General features: G+C 42.7%; 1 protein-coding gene across 1 annotated transcript; it reads right to left on the bottom strand.

Annotated features, from left to right (window-relative positions):
• Nucleotides 1-5,570: 5,570 nt before the first annotated feature.
• Nucleotides 5,571-13,318, bottom strand: LOC113023529 (uncharacterized). Its single transcript, XM_080302253.1, has 12 exons — nucleotides 13,254-13,318; nucleotides 11,080-11,105; nucleotides 9,157-9,189; nucleotides 8,975-9,064; nucleotides 8,494-8,565; nucleotides 8,297-8,385; nucleotides 8,082-8,184; nucleotides 7,727-7,829; nucleotides 7,595-7,647; nucleotides 7,409-7,487; nucleotides 6,256-7,188; nucleotides 5,571-6,147 (listed from the first exon to the last, which is right to left on the bottom strand). Exons 5-11 carry the CDS (start codon nucleotides 8,548-8,550, stop codon nucleotides 6,854-6,856), a joined length of 819 nt encoding a protein of 272 aa, XP_080158379.1. The 5' UTR covers nucleotides 8,551-8,565; nucleotides 8,975-9,064; nucleotides 9,157-9,189; nucleotides 11,080-11,105; nucleotides 13,254-13,318; the 3' UTR covers nucleotides 5,571-6,147; nucleotides 6,256-6,853.
• Nucleotides 13,319-20,293: the final 6,975 nt, after the last annotated feature.

Here is a 20,293-nt window from a genome sequence, read left to right as displayed (position 1 = left end):
ATTCTCGATCATCGCATGGTGAGGGAATTCCGCCGCCGGCATCCGGACAAGTTTGCCAGGTCGCCCGGGGGCTCCCGTTAGAGGGGGGGTACTGTCACGGTCGGACGGCCCTTTCCGGACGACCCTGCTTGTGTTTATGTTTTCTGTATGTGTGTTTGCTTCTCCCTCCCTGGCCCTCGGGGTTGTTTACGGAAGTGCGCGCCGTGGGAGAGGCGTGTCCTGGCGACTGTCGTCATTGGGAGTCCCTCTTCGCTGTTGCCGGCCCACCTGCAGCTGATTACCTGACCAGTGGTTCGTAATCATTCCTCCAGGCTAGAAAGGGGTATTTAACCTGGACTCGCGGCGACAGTCGACGTGGGATTATTACTCCGAGCTGGTATAGTCTGTGCGAGCAGTGTGAGTGTGTTATTCGGCTAGCATGTGGCTAACGCTGGATTTTCCTTCTTCCTCCAGGAGGGGCGAGCGGAGAAGCGAGTTGGGGAGCACACACACTAAGGGAGTTACTACACAGAACACACTGGGAGCAAGGGACGAGCACGATTGGAAAATTGCACTTTTGAATGGATTGTTGGACTTGTCTGTTTCACTGTAAATAAACGCACTGTGTTTCTGTGAGCAAGAACCGCGCCTGGGTCCCTCTTTTCCGTGACATGCACATCTGTAAGTGTAATTTGTCTATTTCACATTTTGATTTCTTGATTACACTAAGAGCATAATAACTTTCAGTTGCTAAGAAAAGTTACAGAGAGATACAAAATAGATTTTTGAAACAATTTCTAAAACTGGCTTCTTATCTTGCTTATCAAAACAAGTACTTAAGCTGTGCAGAACATCATTGTGTCACCCACTGTGCAGTAGAACTTGTGAGTGGGATTCTTTCACAGACAGATGCTGAAACCAAATATGCTTATAGGTTTAGTGTTCCTTCTTAGCCATTGTAAGGGAAGAAATAATTGCTTCTTAATACAAAAACACGACATATTATTAATAACTTAAAATTCTTAATGTTATTCAATAAAAGGAAAAGGGCTTCAATACATAATATTAAAGATTTCAATAGGTCTGTTAAATGGATTGAAATATATTCTGTTGCATCCAATTCTCTTAGGAGGACGACTTTAAAGCCACATCAGCAGAGTTCTGCCAGACATTTAAGCAATACCCTTTGGTGTGCCAGTATTTTCAGAAGCACTGGGAAGGCATTGGCCACATGTGGTGTGACTACGGCCGTCGCTTCAGTCACGCTCGTTCTGAAACAAACAATGTGATTGAAAGGTATGATTTATTATTTTGACCTCATTCAATTGTATTGCTGAAAAAAAGATATTATGCTTTAATCCAAGAGGCTAAACTAAGTAGGTTCTTCATGTCATTGCCAGAACAGGTTTTAGGCAAATCCTTTAAATTCTAGCAGCGTTTTTTATGTTATCACAACAAAAAACAGAGTAGGTGGATTTGCCTAAATCAGCTAAACCGGCACAGAGCATTCCTTTATAAAAGACGTGTGAAATAGGTATTCCAATTTTTTAAAAAATAATACAGTCTTGATTAAAACTTTAAATTCCTTCAATTACAGTTACTAATCATTTCAAATAACTGTTTTTCAGATTTTTCCACCGCCTGAAATACCAGTTTTTATCTGGCTACAAGAATAGGCGTCTGGATGATCTGATTGAAGTGCTCCTAGGGAAGGCCGACGACTACTTCTCAGTCATAAAAACCCTGCAAGATGTGGGCCGCATGAAAAACAGGTTTGCTGACACCTTGTCTCAAGTTTCAGACTCTGCTTCAAGACTGATGGAAAGTGGTTGGGCTCTTAAAATTACAGTCAAGAACAGCCATGGAGTTAATGCATATCAAGTCCCATCTGAGTCAAGAGAAGACATGGTGTATGATGTCTGCCCTGTTGAGTCCTACTGCAACTGTACATATGGCTTACGAGGACTTCTTTGCAAGCATCTAGTGTTACTTGCAAAATTAGCAGAGGTTGACAATGACATCTATCCAAACATGGAAACAAACATTTCTACCTTGGCAAGAATTGCAGTGAAAGAAAGGCATTACTTTGTACACTGTGAGGACTTGAAAGTGATAAAAATGCCAAGTTTGTTTGGAAATCTGTGTTTTTTTGCATCGGCTGAAACACTTCAGTGCACTTGTTGTACGTTCTCTCACTATAACACATGTGCTTGCTTGAAGGTGGCTTGTAGCCATTTTAAACAAATGAAAAACTCTCTGAAAAGTCCTCTATCAACTTTGAATGACACTCCTGTAGTTGAAAGCACAGACAAAAAATGCACAGAAGATGCGGTTGGAAAACTAAATGCTGTTTTAGACACAGTTAAACAGTGGGCATTCATTCCAGAGGGCATTACTGCAATGATAGATGAACTGCATACAAATGTCTTAAAAACAAAACAAGTAGGCAAAAGTATATGCCAGTACGAAATAAAGACGACAGATAATGCACGCAAAATTAGGCCATTGCATTCTAGCAAGAAACGTTCGGCCAGCATCGACATTCCAACAGTCTGTGAAAATGAATGTGAACAGTCGATAACCACTGAAAGAGAGACATCCTCTGGAGAAAATGAAAACCTTTTGGAATACAAAACAAAAAAGAGAAGAGTTAAAGCTAAGTATATGCACAAGTAGACTTTTGTGTGACATTTCAAAGGGACTGCATCCATTACTTCTGTTTATTGAAACTAAAGCTGTCTTAACTTTCTGCCAAGGAACAGATGAAAAGAAATTGTTTGCTCTCTCAAGCAGTTGTTATTTATGTGTGTTATTCATTACTTTGGCTTGGTTGCTGTTTTTGATACAAATTCTGATAGGTTTGTAGCTTGAACCCATCTGCTGGAACGTTGAAGGCAATATAATTACACTGCAAAGCAAGACACAAGTAGGCAAAGTTCTTCATGTTACTCGTGCACGGGAGAGAACCGGACAGGCACCGTTCCTTCGCTTGACCCCAGTTGCTCTCGTCCGTTCTCCCGTACCACTGTTCTTTTATTGAGGTTACATGAATATGCATAGGTTCATTAACATATGACGTCTACATACACACAAAGAGTACCTTGCCTGTGTGTGTGTGTGTGTGTGTGTGTGTGTGCGTGCGTGCGTGCGTGCGTGCGTGCGTGCGTGTGTGTGTGTGTGTGTGTGTGTGTGTGTGTGCGCGCGTGTGTGTGTGTGCGTGCGTGCGTGCGTGCGTGCGTGCGTGCGTGTGTGTGTGTGTGTGTGTGTGTGTGTGTGTGTGTGTGTGTGTGTGTGTGTGTGTACTGCTGATCAAAGGGTCAAACATCCTTGGTCAGGAAGAGGGTAGCCTCCCCCTCACCCTAGATGGTTCATCCTAGATAACACGGTGAGGAAGTCCTGCAGTTCATCTAAACAAAGAGCACTTAGACTAGAACAGACGCAACTACGTTAATCCTACCATAAAACAATAAGACACGGTATGACCTCTCATGCTCCCAAAGTGCTGTCTAATACACACAAAGTTTGCAGACTATCAAGGATCAAAACCTCTACCAATCTACAACTAATTACAAAACTCTAAGCATATATAAGTAAATATTTCTAAGCATAAATGACAATCAATCTACTGTGTCTATCACTACTGTGACAATCAATCTACAATCTACTCCTGCACCATCGAGGGCGTCCTGACGTCAAACGTCTGCACCTGGTTTGGGAACAGCACCAAGCAGGACAGACGAGATCTGCAAAGAGTGGTGTGCTCGGCAGAACGCATCATTCAATCAGAGCTCCCTGACCTGCTGTCCATCTACACCAAGCGGTGCAAGTCCAAAGCTAGGAAGATTATGATGGACCTCTCCCATCCCAACAATGGGCTCTTCTCACTGTTGAGGTCTGGGAAGCGCTTCCGCTCCCTTAAGGCCAAAACAGAGAGAATGAGGAGGAGCTTCTTCCCCCAGGCTATTCGGGGCCTGAACCAGGTGTAGGACTGGACTCTCCCGAACACGTCACTATAAGACTGGACTCTCACACACGTCACCAAACGCACCACCACACATTTCCTATAATCCTATAATTCCTATAATTTATAATCCTTATCTTTATAATCTCTTCTGCTATTTGCACATTCTTTACTGTAAATTCCTAAATTAATTTGTAAATTCTGTAGTAAACTGTAAATTGTAAATATTGTAAAACTTTTCTTCTGTCATTTAATGGTCGGGCATTGTACAGCTACAAGCATTTCACCCCCATGTCATACTGTGTATGGTTGTGTGTGTGTGACAAATAAAATTTGAATTTGAATTTGAATTTGAATCAACAATACAAATCTAACAAATTCATCTGTGCCCATTGTAATATTTTCATATGTTACTATTTTTATATTGCTATGCATTATAAATAAAGGATTACTTATTACTATTAAAGGTCTGCATTTGCAATTTTTGGTATTATTTATAAAATATGCGCTCTTAAGTTTTTTGCTCCATAAAACGATACCTGTCGCTTTTTGGACATAGAGTATCAGCTGTTGAGAATCCTGGCTCATACAAAATAGAAGTAAAAGGTTTCAACATCCAGCCTTTTATGATTAAATACAAAGTGTAATAACAGAGTTATTGGGGTGTGATTTTGTTAATAGTTAATCATCCTTAATTGTAATTTAGAGTATGACTAAGTATAAGTTTAATAGTAATGAGTAAGAAAATATAGCCAGAGTAATGGAATGAGACTAACACCTGACCTCACACTGAGATTTGGTATGAAGTGGCATGTTTGTGCTAATGCTGACATTGGGGCTCAGAGTTCCTCTGTGTGTATATATTTGTGAACGTTAACTTGGCTAATGTCCAAGGGTTTGACTGCTTTCCTGTTGGATTGTATCACAAAGAACAGGGATAAGAGCACCAGTGGCCGTGCACACCCTCATCTCTCTCCTTCACCCGATCATTAGTGTTGGAAACCGGCATTAGCTCAGAGTAGATTAGACTTCAGTATAGTGCAAGTGATTTGATTTTATGATTATTTGATTCAGTTTTTTCTGTGTTCAAGCTCAATTACTTTAATAAAATATGTTGAATTCAAACAAATAAATAAACAAATAAACTGTGGACATTACCCTTTTAAACCTTTCTGAAACAAGACAGGTAAAAACCAGTGTATAAAAGTTTACATAGGTATAAATAGCTCTAACACTTTACTCCAGCCTGGCGTCCACACATGTGGACATCACATTTTGGGTTATTTAGACCAAAATACTAAATCTTGATCAACAAGTGCCTGATATACAGTTATGAGGACATTATACTGCAACTGTTCTATCGAAATTTCAAATTAATGTCCTCATATGTGGCTCTCATTTTTCTCAGAAACAAAAATTAGGTTAAAAAAAAAAATCTGGTAATTCTTTCTTTTTACATTCATCGGGTCCCAATCGGCCCAAATATCAAAGAGAAATTAAAAATGCTGCTGTGGAAGATTTCGGATCTCAGGGGGTTAAAATGACCAGATCCCTGGGGCCTGTTTTCCAGGCCACTAAATTAAACCCAGTCAATTACCAATTGAACAGAATAAAAACCTACGAGGTCCACTAATAGTCCAAAAGTCCAAATCTTTAATAGAGAAGACAGGCAGAACTCAAACAAACAATAATCCAAACGAGGAGCATATATACACACTGGAAAGTAAATAATTATAAGTTATTAAATCAGACTAATTAAATACAGTAAAACTAATAAGGGAAGACGAACACACGGGAAATAAAAATAACAGTGTAAACATACCAAAACTCAAAATAAAACAGGAAAGCTACTACAAACCGAGTGTGACACAATTACATTCATATTGAAACATATGTGATAATTTTCTTTCTTTGTAGCATTTTTAAGATATGTGTTAGAACAGTCATTATGCTGTTTGGATTAGGAACCAATCATTTTTGCCAAATAGTTAACACAAACTTAGAACAACAATGAACAATTTTCAAGATTCTGATTTACAGAACAAACAAAAGGTTTCATTATTTAAGAAACAAGATCAAGTTTTTCACACAGGAATGAAATGACAGAATCCAGTGCAGCGGGGCCAAAGGTGTGTGTCAGCAAACTGAAGGTTGAGGAATCAGTCAGCTCATGTTTAAGGTTGTGTTGGATTTTGAGAAGAGTCTGTCTGTTATTAGAAAGTAAGATTAACAATGTTACACCAATAACCCAAATACGGGGAAATGACAAATAATACCAAAAAAGATACAACTTTCATATTGTTTTACTAACTTACTTTGTCATATCAGCACTTGAATGGTCGATGCCTTTACAGACCATGTCTGTTGTGACATCGCAGGCCAATCTTCCGGCAAACCCGAGGGCTAGCTCCCCAGCCTCCTCTTCACTCAGAACACTAAACACTGTTACTTTAGTTTTGGCCTTCTTAGGCCTGTCAAGAATCATTGCGGGCAGTTTGGCTTTACGGCCCTAAAAAAGAAAAAGTGCAAACACCAAAAGAGCAGAGAGAGACACACACACGCGCACAAAGTTAAATGCTTTTGTTTACATGGTGTAATTGTGTATATGTTGCAGCAAATGCACAATTTCCAGCCACATTGTCACTTCATTGATACGAGTAACCCGGATTTATTTCAGGTGACATCAAAATCACGAAATGTATACCTACCCCAATCAAACCTCTGAAAACATGAACTGACATGTTCTCTGCGTTGATTCTGCGCTTGATCTCGTCTTCTGTTATTGTGTAGGTTTTCTTTTTTGAGCTTGGTACAGATAAGCGACCATGCACTCTGTAAACTGTACTAGTTCCTTCTGAATCAGTTTGGAATTCTGCATCTGCATCGATCCTGTCAACATCATCAGCAGCAGCATTATCTGTACTCAGACTTGTGCCGTATACTTTCTTTTTCTTTGTCTTCAGTCTGTGTGCCTTCATCTCTTTCAGTCTGTGTACCTTCATCTCTTTCAGTCTGTGTACCTTCATCTCTTTCAGTCTGTGTACCTTCATCTCTGACTGTCAGTCCTCCTATCTCACTGTTACTTGTCGGTTTGCTGCAGATGTTCTCTCCCTTAGGAACTTTTCCTTTGTCATTCGCTGCCTGATGCTTTCCCTGATGACATTCTTCACTGGCTACTTCTATTGCTCCTCCTGTATAGCCACCCACTATGCTGCACAACTCCTTTCCCTCTGCTGTGCTGCACTGTGCTGTTACATAAAGAAGAATGATATAAACAGCACTATATCAATTTAATTGTGAAGAGAAATCCCCACAATACGACACAGTTATGTCTAAAATAGTTTTGTGTAAAAACTGGATCTTGAAACGTCCACTTTAATAACACAGTCCGGGTGTGCAAAGGCAAAATTACGAAATTTTTTTCACTTTAAACATTTTTGGACATTGTTTAGTTATATTGTGACTTACTCTCACAGAAGATACAGATGCCACAAACAGACTTTGAACAACGCATGTGCTTGTATGCACCACATTTCTGGCACTGCACCTGTGAATTAAAAAAAAAAGAAGAAGAAGAAATAAACAAACAAAAAACAAATGAACAAAGTCCATTATATAAACAATCTATATGGCTAAGGACATGTCATAGTGTACCCGGTCTTTGGCTGCAATCACACACCAGCACTGACTGCACTTCCTAGTTCGATCTGCAAAATATAATTTGTTTAAGTACAAGTTACATTTTCCAATGTTAGAGAAAAAGAAGGCAGCTAATTTTATCTTTACCTATTGAGGAAAATAAGTAGTGGCAAAGTCGGGACCTGAGCTTTGTGATTTCAGTGTTGTACTCCTCCACTTGTGTTTTACCGTCAATGAGAGATTGGGCAAACTAATAACTGACGAAGAAGAATAAAAAAAAAGAACAAAAAGAATTAGATTAACAAAGAAATGTTTGTTTGTTTTTAACCCCCCCCCCCCCCGAGAAAAAAAAACAGAGCAACCAAAGCAAAGCATTACTGCTGAAATGGTTCAATCTACAAAAAAAATTGAGATTTTACCATCCTGCCTCTAAGGCTTTAAAAACTGAATAGGCAAAAATGTAAACATTACTTATATAGGTTAAAGCTATAGTTTTCAGTACCATGACGACATGCACTCCACATGAGTTCCCATCCTGTTGATGTGGGTGGCTCACATGTGACAAGGTCCACTCTCCAGCGCAGCCTCTTGCTGAAGCAAATGAGCTGAGAGATCGCAGTTATTACAAATAAAAAGCATATAGAGAAATCAATAACCACGTTCGGTAATGATTTCAATTAAATTAAATATGTTATGTTAAATATGTTAATTAATTACCTCCAGTTTTTCAACACCGCACTTTTTCTGACCTCCGACTCGCCAAATGAATTCATATAGACTATGGTCCTCTTGGGTATGTCACAAAACTGTTTTGTAAAAAGATGGATATGGTAGGCTTGGGCCTTGAGCTTTCCTAATGAGGGACACTGAAAAGTATCATGCACTAGAGAGAGTGCAAAATCTGTGCAACTTACAAACAAGGTCCAGTGGCTGCCGTTTTCCAGACAGACTCCAATCAATTTCTCATACATCTGAAAGATGTTTTTCTGGAAATAAAAAGAATGTGACAAGTATGTTTTTCTGTCAAGAATGACACTGCAAAACTGCAAAAGCTTGTCAGGTGAGACTTGTAATTAATTCTGCAGATACACAAACATATAGAAAGTGTCATTTTTTGTTTACATTAATTAATTTCTATAGTGTGTACAAAACAAATCAAGACCACAGACTCAACACGCACCACTCAATTTTTGGTGTTCTTTATCAGTTGGCCAAGACAAATGTTTTAATCTGTGTGCATTGCTTTTGAACAAGTCTTTACACAGAAAAGGTTTCAGAAAGGTGTTTTTCAGGTTCTTCTGACAAGGCTTCAATTTTGGAAAATGCTGTTTGTTTATAGTGGCAACTTATAAACCCTTTGTGATAAGAACATAGTTACCACAGTCCAAGTCATACCTTCAAAAAGTATGCACTTTGTGCTCTTGTGGACCCATCCAAAATTTTTCCAGTGATTTGGCTTGGTATTGGATAAATGTGAGGGAAATTCTATAAAAATAACATAAATACATGTTTTCAAATACATTACAAAAAACGTAAACATGCTATGTCATTATGATCAAACAAGCTTTTCAACATACCTCACACTGCAAATAGATTAGGCCATCTATTACCTTATAAAACAAATAAATAAATACATATAAATAAAAACAGAACTAAGGAATACGATTCATTAAGTAAATTGGACAATAAAGTGTATTTAAAGCAGAATTTAACATTAGTTTTATTACAACATAAAAGGATTTTTATGTCAAGAGGTACTGTTAGGTATTTTAGTACCATGGTAGCATTTACTGGATATTGTTTTATAGTGACATTATACAGGAAAACTCTGTCATTCAATAAGGCCCCTTTGTTTTAGTTATTTTTCTCTTTGACCCAAGAATTGATGTGTGAGAATCACAGGCTGGTACAAGGTTGAAATACCACAGAGATCACTCCCTCAGCTACATTAGTTTCTTAATCTTTTAGACGCCTGTTGAAGGCCAAATGGTTTGTTTCAGATTTCACTAATGTAAGAACTCTTCGTTTTGTGCCTTGAAAATATGTCGCTGAGATAATCACAATTGTAGCTGAACTAATAAACTACACAAAGGATGCTTCTTCACCCAAGGGCAGGAAGACGCTCCCTTATCTTGGTCTGTACTGGTTTAAACTGATAAATCTGCTGTCTCATGAATTTTACCCTCTATATAAACTGTTGTACTTGTGAATAAAGTTGAGTCAATTTGGGAAGACAATCTGAAGCAGTCTCTGTTTTCTTGTTCTCCCAAGCTGCTCCCGAGCTCGTACTAACACGCTGAATGGCATGCTTGAATATTACTTGAGAATATATTTGACTGTGTTACAGACTAAGGTACATTCTCTGCTGATAGACGCCCACGCCTCGAAGGAAGTCGATCCACGGATTAGGCCCTGGAAACCGTTTCCTTCAGGTACCTCATCTGAAATGTTAGTCTGGTCAAACAGGGATTTCAAACTTGAAATACCAATAGAGTTTGGTCCAGCTACTCCCACAAGGTAATCTGTGAGAAAGCATATGCTGTAGTTGAAGGAAACGGTTTCCAGGGCCTACTCCGTGGATCGACTTCCTTCGAGGCGTGGACGTCTATCAGCAGAGAATGTCCCTTAGTCTGTAACACAGTCAAATATATTCTCAAGTAATATTCAAGCATGCCATTCAGCGTGTTAGTACGAGCTCGGGAGCAGCTTGGGAGAACAAGAAAACAGAGACTGCTTTAGATTGTCTTCCCAAAGTGACTCAACTTTATTCACAAGTACAACAGTTTATATAGAGGGTAAAATTCATGAGACAGCAGATTATCAGTTTAAACCAGTACAGACCAAGATAAGGCAGTGTCTTCCTGCCCTTGGGTGAAGAAGCATCCTTTGTGTAGTTTATCAGTTCAGCTACAATTGTGATTATCTCAGCGACATATTTTCAAGGCACAAAACAAAGAGTTCTTACATTAGTGAAATCTGAAACAAACCATTTGGCCTTCAACAGGCGTCTAAAAGATTAAGAAACTAATGTAGCTGAGGGAGTGATCTCTGTGGTATTTCAACCTTGTACCAGCCTGTGATTCTCACACATCAATTCTTGGGTCAAAGAGAAAAACACTGAAACAAAGGGGCCTTATTGAATGACAGAGTTTTCCTGTATAATGTCACTATAAAACAATATCCAGTAAATGCTCCCATGGTACTAAAATACCTAACAGTTGTCAACAGATATCATTTTCTTTTTGCATGCTGCAACCATCATCCATTTCAGTCTTCTAGAAGCTTTGTCTGGTTGTAGTTCTTTTTTCTCCTCCTCATCTATTAATTAAATTGTTTTCTGACCTTCCTAACTGTTTCCAACCTGTCTTCCCAATGTGATGTTTAAGCAATATATGTATGGTCAGAAGGGGGTGAAATTTTCATTGCAGTTGTACGTGTAACATTGCATGTGATAATAAAAGGCTTGATTGGTTGATTATTCAACATGAGTTGACATTTACCTGACATTGTGAAGGAGTCACAGTTTCTGTAAGGGTGTAAGAACATAACATGTGGATTTGTTACACTTCATTTTCACAAGTTAATAACAATCAATAATTTTCATTCCATTATTAACAAGCTATCACACGATGTCCCAGGGACAACATGTCACGGTGGTTAGAGAGTAGACTCAGGCGCGGAGCTCAGAAATAATGACAGTGCATTTATTTACAGTGCAGCAAGGTGACAACAGTTCAAATGTGCGACAGTGGTGATAGTGCGTCCCTCCTTCCGTGTAAGCCCGTGCGTAGTAATGAGTGCCCGTCTCTCCTCCAGCTGCTTCCCTTGTGTCCGTGAATCCTCCGTCAATCCCTGGGTGAACACACACACACGACAGCAGAATGAGTATGACGATCGGACAGCACTACAATAACGTTTAGCGACTCAACGACACTACCAGGCTTAGTGCAATACTCCAGCGCTGTCTGTCGCTCAGCCACACCATTAAGTAGCCCTGCTGAAGATGGAAGTTGATTGGCAGCAGCTGGTGGCTTGACTGTAGGTGTGGCAGCTCCGGGCGACAGCACCTCCGGGTCGAAGGTAGCCCGTTGCTAGGCTACCCCCCAACACATCACAGCAGAGCCGGAGGGGAAGACAGAGCGACAGGAGAGACACATACACACGCACACAGATATACACACACACACCGGCAGGTCGACCGGTCAGGGCACCGTCAGATCCTGACACAACATCTACACGATGTCCCAGGGACAACATATACACTTTGTCCCTGGGACAACATTTACACTTTGTCCCTGGGACAACATTTACACGATGTCCCTGGGACAACATTTACACGATGTCCCTGGGACAACATATACACTTTGTCCCTGGGACAACATTTACACGATGTCCCTGGGACAACATTTACACGATGTCCCTAGGACAACATTTACACTTTGTCCCTGGGACAACATTTACACGATGTCCCTGGGACAACATTTACACGATGTCCCTAGGACAACATTTACACTTTGTCCCTGGGACAACATTTACACGATGTCCCTGGGACAACATTTACACGATGTCCCTGGGACAACATTTACACTTTGTCCCTGGGACAACATTTACACGATGTCCCTGGGACAACATTTACACGATGTCCCTGGGACAACATTTACACTTTGTCCCTGGGACAACATTTACACGATGTCCCTGGGACAACATTTACACTTTGTCCCTGGGACAACATTTACGCGATGTCCCTGGGACAACATTTACACGATGTCCCTAGGACAACATTTACACTTTGTCCCTGGGACAACATTTACACGATGTCCCTGGGACAACATTTACACTTTGTCCCTGGGACAACATTTACACGATGTCCCTGGGACAACATTTACACTTTGTCCCTGGGACAACATTTACGCGATGTCCCTGGGACAATATTTACACGATGTCCCTGGGACAACATTTACACTTTGTTCCTGGGACAACATTTACACGATGTCCCTGGGACAACATTTACACGATGTCCCAGGGACAACATTTACACGATGTCCCAGGGACAACATTTACACGATGTTCCTGGGACAACATTTACACGATGTTCCTGGGACAACATTTACACGATGTCCCTGGGACAACATTTACACGATGTCCCTGGGACAACATTTACACGATGTCCCAGGGACAACATTTACACGATGTCCCAGGGACAACATTTACACTTTGTCCCAGGGACAACATTTACGCGATGTCCCTGGGACAACATTTACACGATGTCCCTGGGACAACATTTACACTTTGTCCCAGGGACAACATTTACACAATGACCCAGGACAAATTTGTAAATTTCTGGATTACTGTTAATCTCCATAGAATCAAGAACTCATGTCCAGTTTCACAGCTATGGACCAGTTAATTATGTTTCCAGGTGATAGTTTGACTCATAGATTCAGCACACAACCATAAGTCTAGGCCTTTTAGTCCAGATTCTCTTCACTTATGTTTGTAAAATGATCAGGGAAGCTACTGCAATTTTGCCTGACCCAACCCCCGGACCACGAAACACCCAAAAAGTTGGGGAACGCTGGTCTAGAGAACACTGGTTAGCTAATGCTGTCGTCAAGTAGCCTATCGCTAGCAAACAAACAGCAAGCCAAGTGAGGAACATATGTATAATGCTTACCGTTTATTAAAGAAAAGTATCCTAAATTGACTTCAAATTCGGTGGCGGCGGTTTCTCGCTTCTTCACTTGTATTTAGAAATACTCGAAGGCGGGTATTTCGAAGTCACAAAGGAATGACGTCACAAGAAGGTGATTGGTCACTTGCAATGTTGAACCTGGAACAACATTAATTATGATGATGTGGGAACAACGCTGACACGAGGAAATCAGATCGTCCAATTGTTCGAGCCGTGTTTCCGAAGTAACAAAGAGGCGACGGATGGCCTGGATTGCAGCCATTCAAAGACCAAATATAACGTCCCAGAACACTCCAGCTCACAGGTTAGTCTGCTCCAAGCATTCCCACACAGGTCAGTCTGCTGTTGTAGTTAATGCGTCAATTTTCTTAACATAATTGGTGATATAGGTTACAAGCAAGTCTGGCGCTGAACAGAAATTGTCGCTCCTTTGTTTATTGTGCATAAATAGTGAATTGTCCTGACACAATATTGCGTTTCGCTTCTGTTATTATGGTACATTGACAAAAACATATACTTTTATTCACAGGATAAAACAGTTGTTTTGTATCACTAATTGCCCAGTACGATTACAGCATACAGTATTATTGTCACTGCTACATTTCTGTGATGCTACCAGAAATTATTTCCACTACTAATTAATTACCGTTGAGCTCAAAGGTCCTATTAATAAACGGTTAACGAATCTGTATTTATGACGACGATTTGTGAGACCGGTAAACTTACCTTTGTTCGTACGATGGTCTTTCGTTCTTTTTTTTTTTTTTTTTTTTTTTTTTTTTGGCCTGTCCCGTTTGGCTCTTTTGCATCAGAATTGTTGTCTAAAGGCAAAGAAAGATGCCCAACGGATTTACTTTACCAAACTGACCATCCCAGCCTTGCCGTAATGGTCCATTTGATTCACCTTTTATTGTTTATTTTATTTTCACTTACTGAATACGGGACAGACTTGACTGGGGGAAAGAAGGGGAGAAAGAAAGAGGGAAAGAGAAACAGCTGAGAAGAGGGACGGGGGAGAAGGGCAAAAGACAAAAACCAACAGAACGGGCAGAGAAAAAAAAAATGCATATATCAATCACCTGGATCACCTGCTGAGAAAGAAAAAAGAAAGCAAGCAGAAGAGAACAAGAGTAATAGAATAAACAACATCACAATGATATATGGGAATATGACAGTAAATACTAAATGTTAAACATTATTGTGCAGCACATAAGATCAACAGAACACAGTGTGCTTTGAGGTAGGAGCCAAAAAGGGTGTAGTTTGTGTGTGTGAGCACCCGTGTGTACACCTGTGAGCATGGACGCACTTGTTTTTTGTTTTTTAAAAGGTTCCTTCATGTAATAATCTGCTAGAGGGTGTGGGGGGGCCACAGCCCCGTCCTCCAGGGCGTTAAGCAGGTGTGGAGGAGATCAAAACTCCAGACATCCAGAGGCCCCCAGAACACAAGAGACCAAGGAAGACCAACAGAGGGGCAGCCGCGCCACTGTCCCAGAAAGACCTGAGGAGAGTCCCAGATGAGGGCTCACTCAGCAGCCGCGGAGCAGAAGCCAGGGGGAGTTGCAGTGACGCGCCCGTGAGCTCCGCCGGCAGCCAGCCGTGCCTGAGTGACCGAGCCCCAGGCCGAGAGGCCGGGGGCACCCCACCTCCGAAGTGGCCCGAGCGAGCCCCAGGCTCCAGGCCCCGATAAGCGGCCGCCAAGGAGTGAGCCGGTGTGTACCTGGACGCCCATCCCCAGACACAAAGAACCACCAATGCACCGATGTCTGAGGGGGTCCGCCACTGGCAGGGGAAGTGGTGGTAGGGGGAGATAGGCCTCCAAACCTTGGAGGGCCTGAGATGTCCCCAGAGAGGTGGCGTCTGATACCCAACCTGACATATAGACACAGACATACAGGCACACACAGATACAAACATCCATTCCCACCCTCATGGTCTCATATACACTCACTCCACACTCAACCAACGTGGAGACAGACATAAAGAGACGTTGTACACACGATCACACTCCCCAAGCGTACTCTACAAACCGGGTCTAGGTACCCCCGCCCCTGGAGGGGGGAACTGCACCCAGACCCAGGTGGTGTTTCCCTTTTCCCTGCGGTGGGGGGAGGCAGACCGCCCCGACTCCGCAGCAGCAGGAAGGCTCCACACCCCAGACCGCAGTCGGACGGCCAACTCCTCCTCCTAGCCCCCCCTGCTCCAGCAGGTCGCAGAGAACGGGGGTGAGAGAAGACTCCAAACCTCCCTCCACCCGCTCATTGTAGTGTTGATGCATGTGTGTTCTAAGGTGCATTTAAAACCCAGGAGGGCATGGAGCTACCTGCCAGAGAGCAGCAGGTAAGCGCATGGTCCCTCCTGCTAGCCCTCAATGTCTACGTGTATTTAAAATTGAGAGGTGGGCAACGACGCCAGGGGTGAGGTGTACACCCTGATGGTACTTTGGACTCCGTGTATCGTGCCCACCCCCAAGATCCTATATGTATGTGTAATGAGAGTGTGAGTAATGTGAATGTCTAAGTTGTGGGATAAAATTGAGGCAGAGGCAGCCAGAAGGGGACAGAGGGGGGGGGGGGGGGGTAGCTTCCTCTGCACCCTGGTGACATACCCCTACTCCAAGGCCCTGCATGTGTGGGTGGTTGTGGTGGAGCGGGAAGAGGGAGGCAGCTGGAGATGGGGAGGGAAGGAAGGGAGGGGCAAGTGACCCCTCCCTGGGGCCAGCTCCCCCGCTGACCCCAGTAGGCACCCCCATACTCCGCGACCCGCCAGGGAAAGGGGGCCCAGGCCCATCCAGACCGGGCCCAGTGCAGCAGCGCCACCCGGCCCCACAGAGCCCGGGACAGTCCACCCAACCCCACCACAGAGAAAACTGCACCCACCCCACCATCCACTCATCTTCCAGACTACATAAGACAATAAACACCCAGGCTGAGATCTTCCTCCACCTCTCCTGTATCTCCCCCTCCTGCAGAGGGAGCTCCTGAGGAGAGGAAAGCTCCTGCAAGATGTGACAATCTCCCCCACCAGTTGAAGAGCCCCCCAGGTGGCTCGACGCACCGGCGGCACCCTGCTCCAGGGCTGGGCCCCCATGCACCCACTCGCCCACAACCCCGGCAACACACCAACCAGGACCCAAGCCCCCGAGGCCCGGTCCAGGTCCCAGCCCAGAGACGGAGCGCCCCCAGAACCTCACGCCCATCCCGGACCCACCCAGGGGCAGCCAGGCTACCAGGTCAGTAACCCACGTCCGTCAGCACAGACCCTCCCCTAGCCCCGCTGCACGCAGCCGCGAGGAAACAGTCACCGGAGAGCCAACAGAGCCCCTAACCGGACATGACCGCTACCCCGGGTTGAGCCCCCCAAGGAAGATGCCTCCGGGGAACCCCCCGACGCCCTAAGCCTGTCCCTACCCCCACACCAATCACAACAGTGAAGGCGGGACCAAACTATGACCCCCCACCCCCACTAGGTGATGGAGCTGATCAAAGGAGCCCAGAGCAATTGATCTGATGTGGTGGCAGAGGCTGTATCAAGACTAATGTAATCTAATAGATAATTTCTATATTGGTTAGAATTAAGATTATTTTTATTTTTCCAGTTCATGAGGACTGTTTTCTTGGCTATGCATAGGGCAGTGAAGACCATATGGGCTATATTCTTTTCTGAAGTGACATTATCTAAGCTGCCCAACAAACACACTAAGGGGGAAGTTGGAATGTTACATTTCAGACACTTCGATAAGTCTTCACATATCTCGCGCCAAAACTTCTGAACTGGTGGACAGAACCAAAGAGCGTGGATATAATTGTCCGGTGAATTGGTTTGGCAGTGTGAGCAGTTGTTGGTAGACGTAAAGCCCATCTTGAACATCAGATGACCTGTATAGTGCACTCTATGTAATATTTTGTATTGAATTAATTGAAGACTGGGATTTCTAATTAGATGAAAGGTTTTTAAGCAAATCTGAGACCAGAAGTTTAGGTCTAAGTTAACTGATAAATCCGCTTCCCATTTTGCAATAGGAAGTGATATTGATTCATCTGTTTTAGAAAGCATTCTGTATATTTTGGATAGTAATTTGGGGGGTTTAAGAGTAAGAAATTGAACCACACTTGGTGGTGTTTGTAGTTCAACTTGACCGTTCTACACGGTGCATTTCAAGGTCCTGTACCCATCCGTCAGTAAACTGTACCTGGGCTTGTTGCAGTGACCTGAAGTTACTAAACTTCATGAGTGTATGCACTCACTCCAAGAACCGTGTAATTATAAATATGAGTGTGGTGAAAGTTGGGCAGCACGCTAACGTCTTTTGTCCACTCTGTGTGCTCGTAAGGGTCTGACCCTTTCACTCCTTTGATTTTTTCCTCGTATCTTTTCTTTGACTTTTCATCAAGTCTGTCTTTGTACGGACCGGCATTGTTCTCCTTCGTTTTGTACATACCTTTTTGGGGGGCAAAGAAAAAGCAAGAATTTATTGGAACCGAAGAATGAACGTTTTGCGGTGCTGCAAATGCTTGCATTTGATGCGGTACTTGGATTGTTTTGCCACGAGTTCCCGGCATGCAATGCGCGAAAGTCACGTGGTCTGTCAATCTCTATACAAATGCAGGCCATTTACCATTTAAGACTCATTTATTGAGATTGTCTTTTACTTAGATCTGTGCTGTGTTGAGACAGCGCCGGTCTCTGCGATTGTTTTGGTCCTGGTAGAGATCACACTGAGATGTTTCCATGTTTTACACAATCCTTTTATTACCGTTATTCTTACAGATGCATGTGGAGATCAGCACACTGCAGTCCTATGCTGAAGGCTGACCTAAAGAACACAACAGTTACAGTCTCTCTCCCTAGTAACTGGATCCTTGTGTTTAGTTAAGCTCCGCCTTTGTGCCCAAGGAACGTTTATTTCTCTGTTTTAGTTCGAGTTACTCGTTTTCGGTCGGGTGTAGATATCTCCTGACTGAATAAAGATTCTTGAACTGATTACGGTGTCTCGCTGTGTTGCCTGGGTTCTGCACTTGAGCCCTTCATCATTTGTTTGCTAAACTGTCAGTTGTGGTCATCTTCCTGATGCACTGCATCCGTCTCCGCCCAACTTCTATCCACTTAGCGTGCAGTCTCAGGGTGCTGGACCTCGGGTGAAAGGAGTTTCCTGGTTATGATGTCAGTGGCTTCTATCTTCTCCTTTGGTCAGCTGATTATCCCAGCAGGGTGCCTGATCACCAGATCTTGTTCTTCCTGTTCAGCTGACTCCTCAGGACTTGCCTGACCCTCTGCAGGTACTTGGTGGTTGCAGCTTTCCTAGCGACCTCTTCATGGTTCCCCTTTGCCTGTGGGATTCCCAGGTTCTTGTGGCTGTCCTCTATGTCTGCAATGTTGCCCTCTGGTACTTTAATCCCCTCTGTCACGGTACTGGATCTGTGACCCAGTACGTGTAATTCTGATTAAAGTTTTATTTTCTCCCCAACCAATCACAGCAGATGGCCCCGCCCCTCCCTGAGCCTGGTTCTGCTGCAGGTTTCTTCCTGTTAAAAGGGAGTTTTTCCTTCCCACTGTCGCCAAAGTGCTGCTCATAGGGGGTCATATGATTGTTGGGTTTTCTCTGTATGGATTACTGTCGGGTCCACACACAGAGTATCATGACAGCTTTAAATCAGAAGTACTTGACTCCCTGGCATAATTCTCAAACAGGTACCTTAAAGCTGGGGAAACTGACCCTCGCCAGCTTACAGTGAAACACAGTGATGTGGAAATCTTCACCTTCTGCTGTGGAAATCCAAATCACATCACAAGCCCCTGTCAGTCGAGCTGGCGCTGATCACAAGAGCCAACTTTCATCATAAGTGTCTTTATGTCCGTCCAAATTGGGATTTCCTGTTGGTGACCTGGCTGAACACTGGTGAGCATCTCCATTGTCCAGCACACCGTTTCTTTGTTGGTACATCAAAGCCATAGCTGGACTGGTGGGCCGATGGTGATTTTCTGTTTTTATGGGCCGATGGGTTTTGTCTTTTTTTTTTTTTTTTTCGTTTTTTCCCGTAATGGTATAAACACTGAAAGGTGGTGGATTGGCCAGATGCTGGGAGATGTGTAAAAATAACTCAGTTGTTTGGCTATTGCGGAGCTTCCACAGATTCAGTAACATTAGCAAGTGGTGGAAGCAACTTGTGTCAAGCCAGCCTCCAATTCGAGACTTGCAGTCAAGCCAGCCTCCAGTTGATTTTACGTTCCCTGTGTATTCAAAGTATTACGGGAATGGATGTGGAAACCGGATTTCAAAATAAAAGCCAACTTCGAGTGAATTAACAGATATGTTAAGAACATAATAACATATAATTTAGGCTTTTTTTTTTTTTTTAGAAACTCTAATGTTACATCTACATGACACAGCCTTGTACCCTAATTGTGCCCTGTCAAGGCCATCTTATTTTGGATTTCAAAGTAAAAGCCCTGTGAATCTTCATTTTTGAACTACTCTTTCAATGAATTCATAATGCTCTTAAAAGCAAAAGTCGTATTTCCAAATACTATTTGAACTTTGTATCAACACTTTCCAACCGCAGTCTTTTTCACAGTAATACCATATCAAATAAATTCTTTCTGATTTTGCTTTTCATAGTAATGGCCCTTTGAAATTGCCGATATTTGACTTAATCTCCTAACGATTCAAAATGCTCTAAAATGAAAAATTCCTGTTTCCACAGGGTAATTCCACTTTAGATCAACAGTATACAACCCCGCAGTGATACCATATCAATATCAAGTCATTCTGATTTTGCTTTCAAAAATAAAAGCCCTTTCAAATTGTCCATAATTGACCTAACTTTCAGTGATTTCAAAATGCTCTAAAATGAAAAATTCCTGTTTCCACAGGGTAATTCCACCTTAGATCAACAGTATACAACCCCACAGTGATACCATATCAATATCAAGTCATTCTGATTATGCCTTCCAAAATAAAAGACTTTTCAAATTGTCCATAGTTGACCTACCTTTCAGTGATTTCAAAATGCTCTAAAATG

The sequence above is a fragment of the Astatotilapia calliptera genome, chromosome 6 (assembly GCF_964374335.1).
Source record: "Astatotilapia calliptera chromosome 6, fAstCal68.1, whole genome shotgun sequence".
In the NCBI taxonomy this organism is placed as follows: domain Eukaryota; kingdom Metazoa; phylum Chordata; class Actinopteri; order Cichliformes; family Cichlidae; genus Astatotilapia; species Astatotilapia calliptera.
This window is presented reverse-complemented; position numbering and strand designations above follow the sequence as displayed.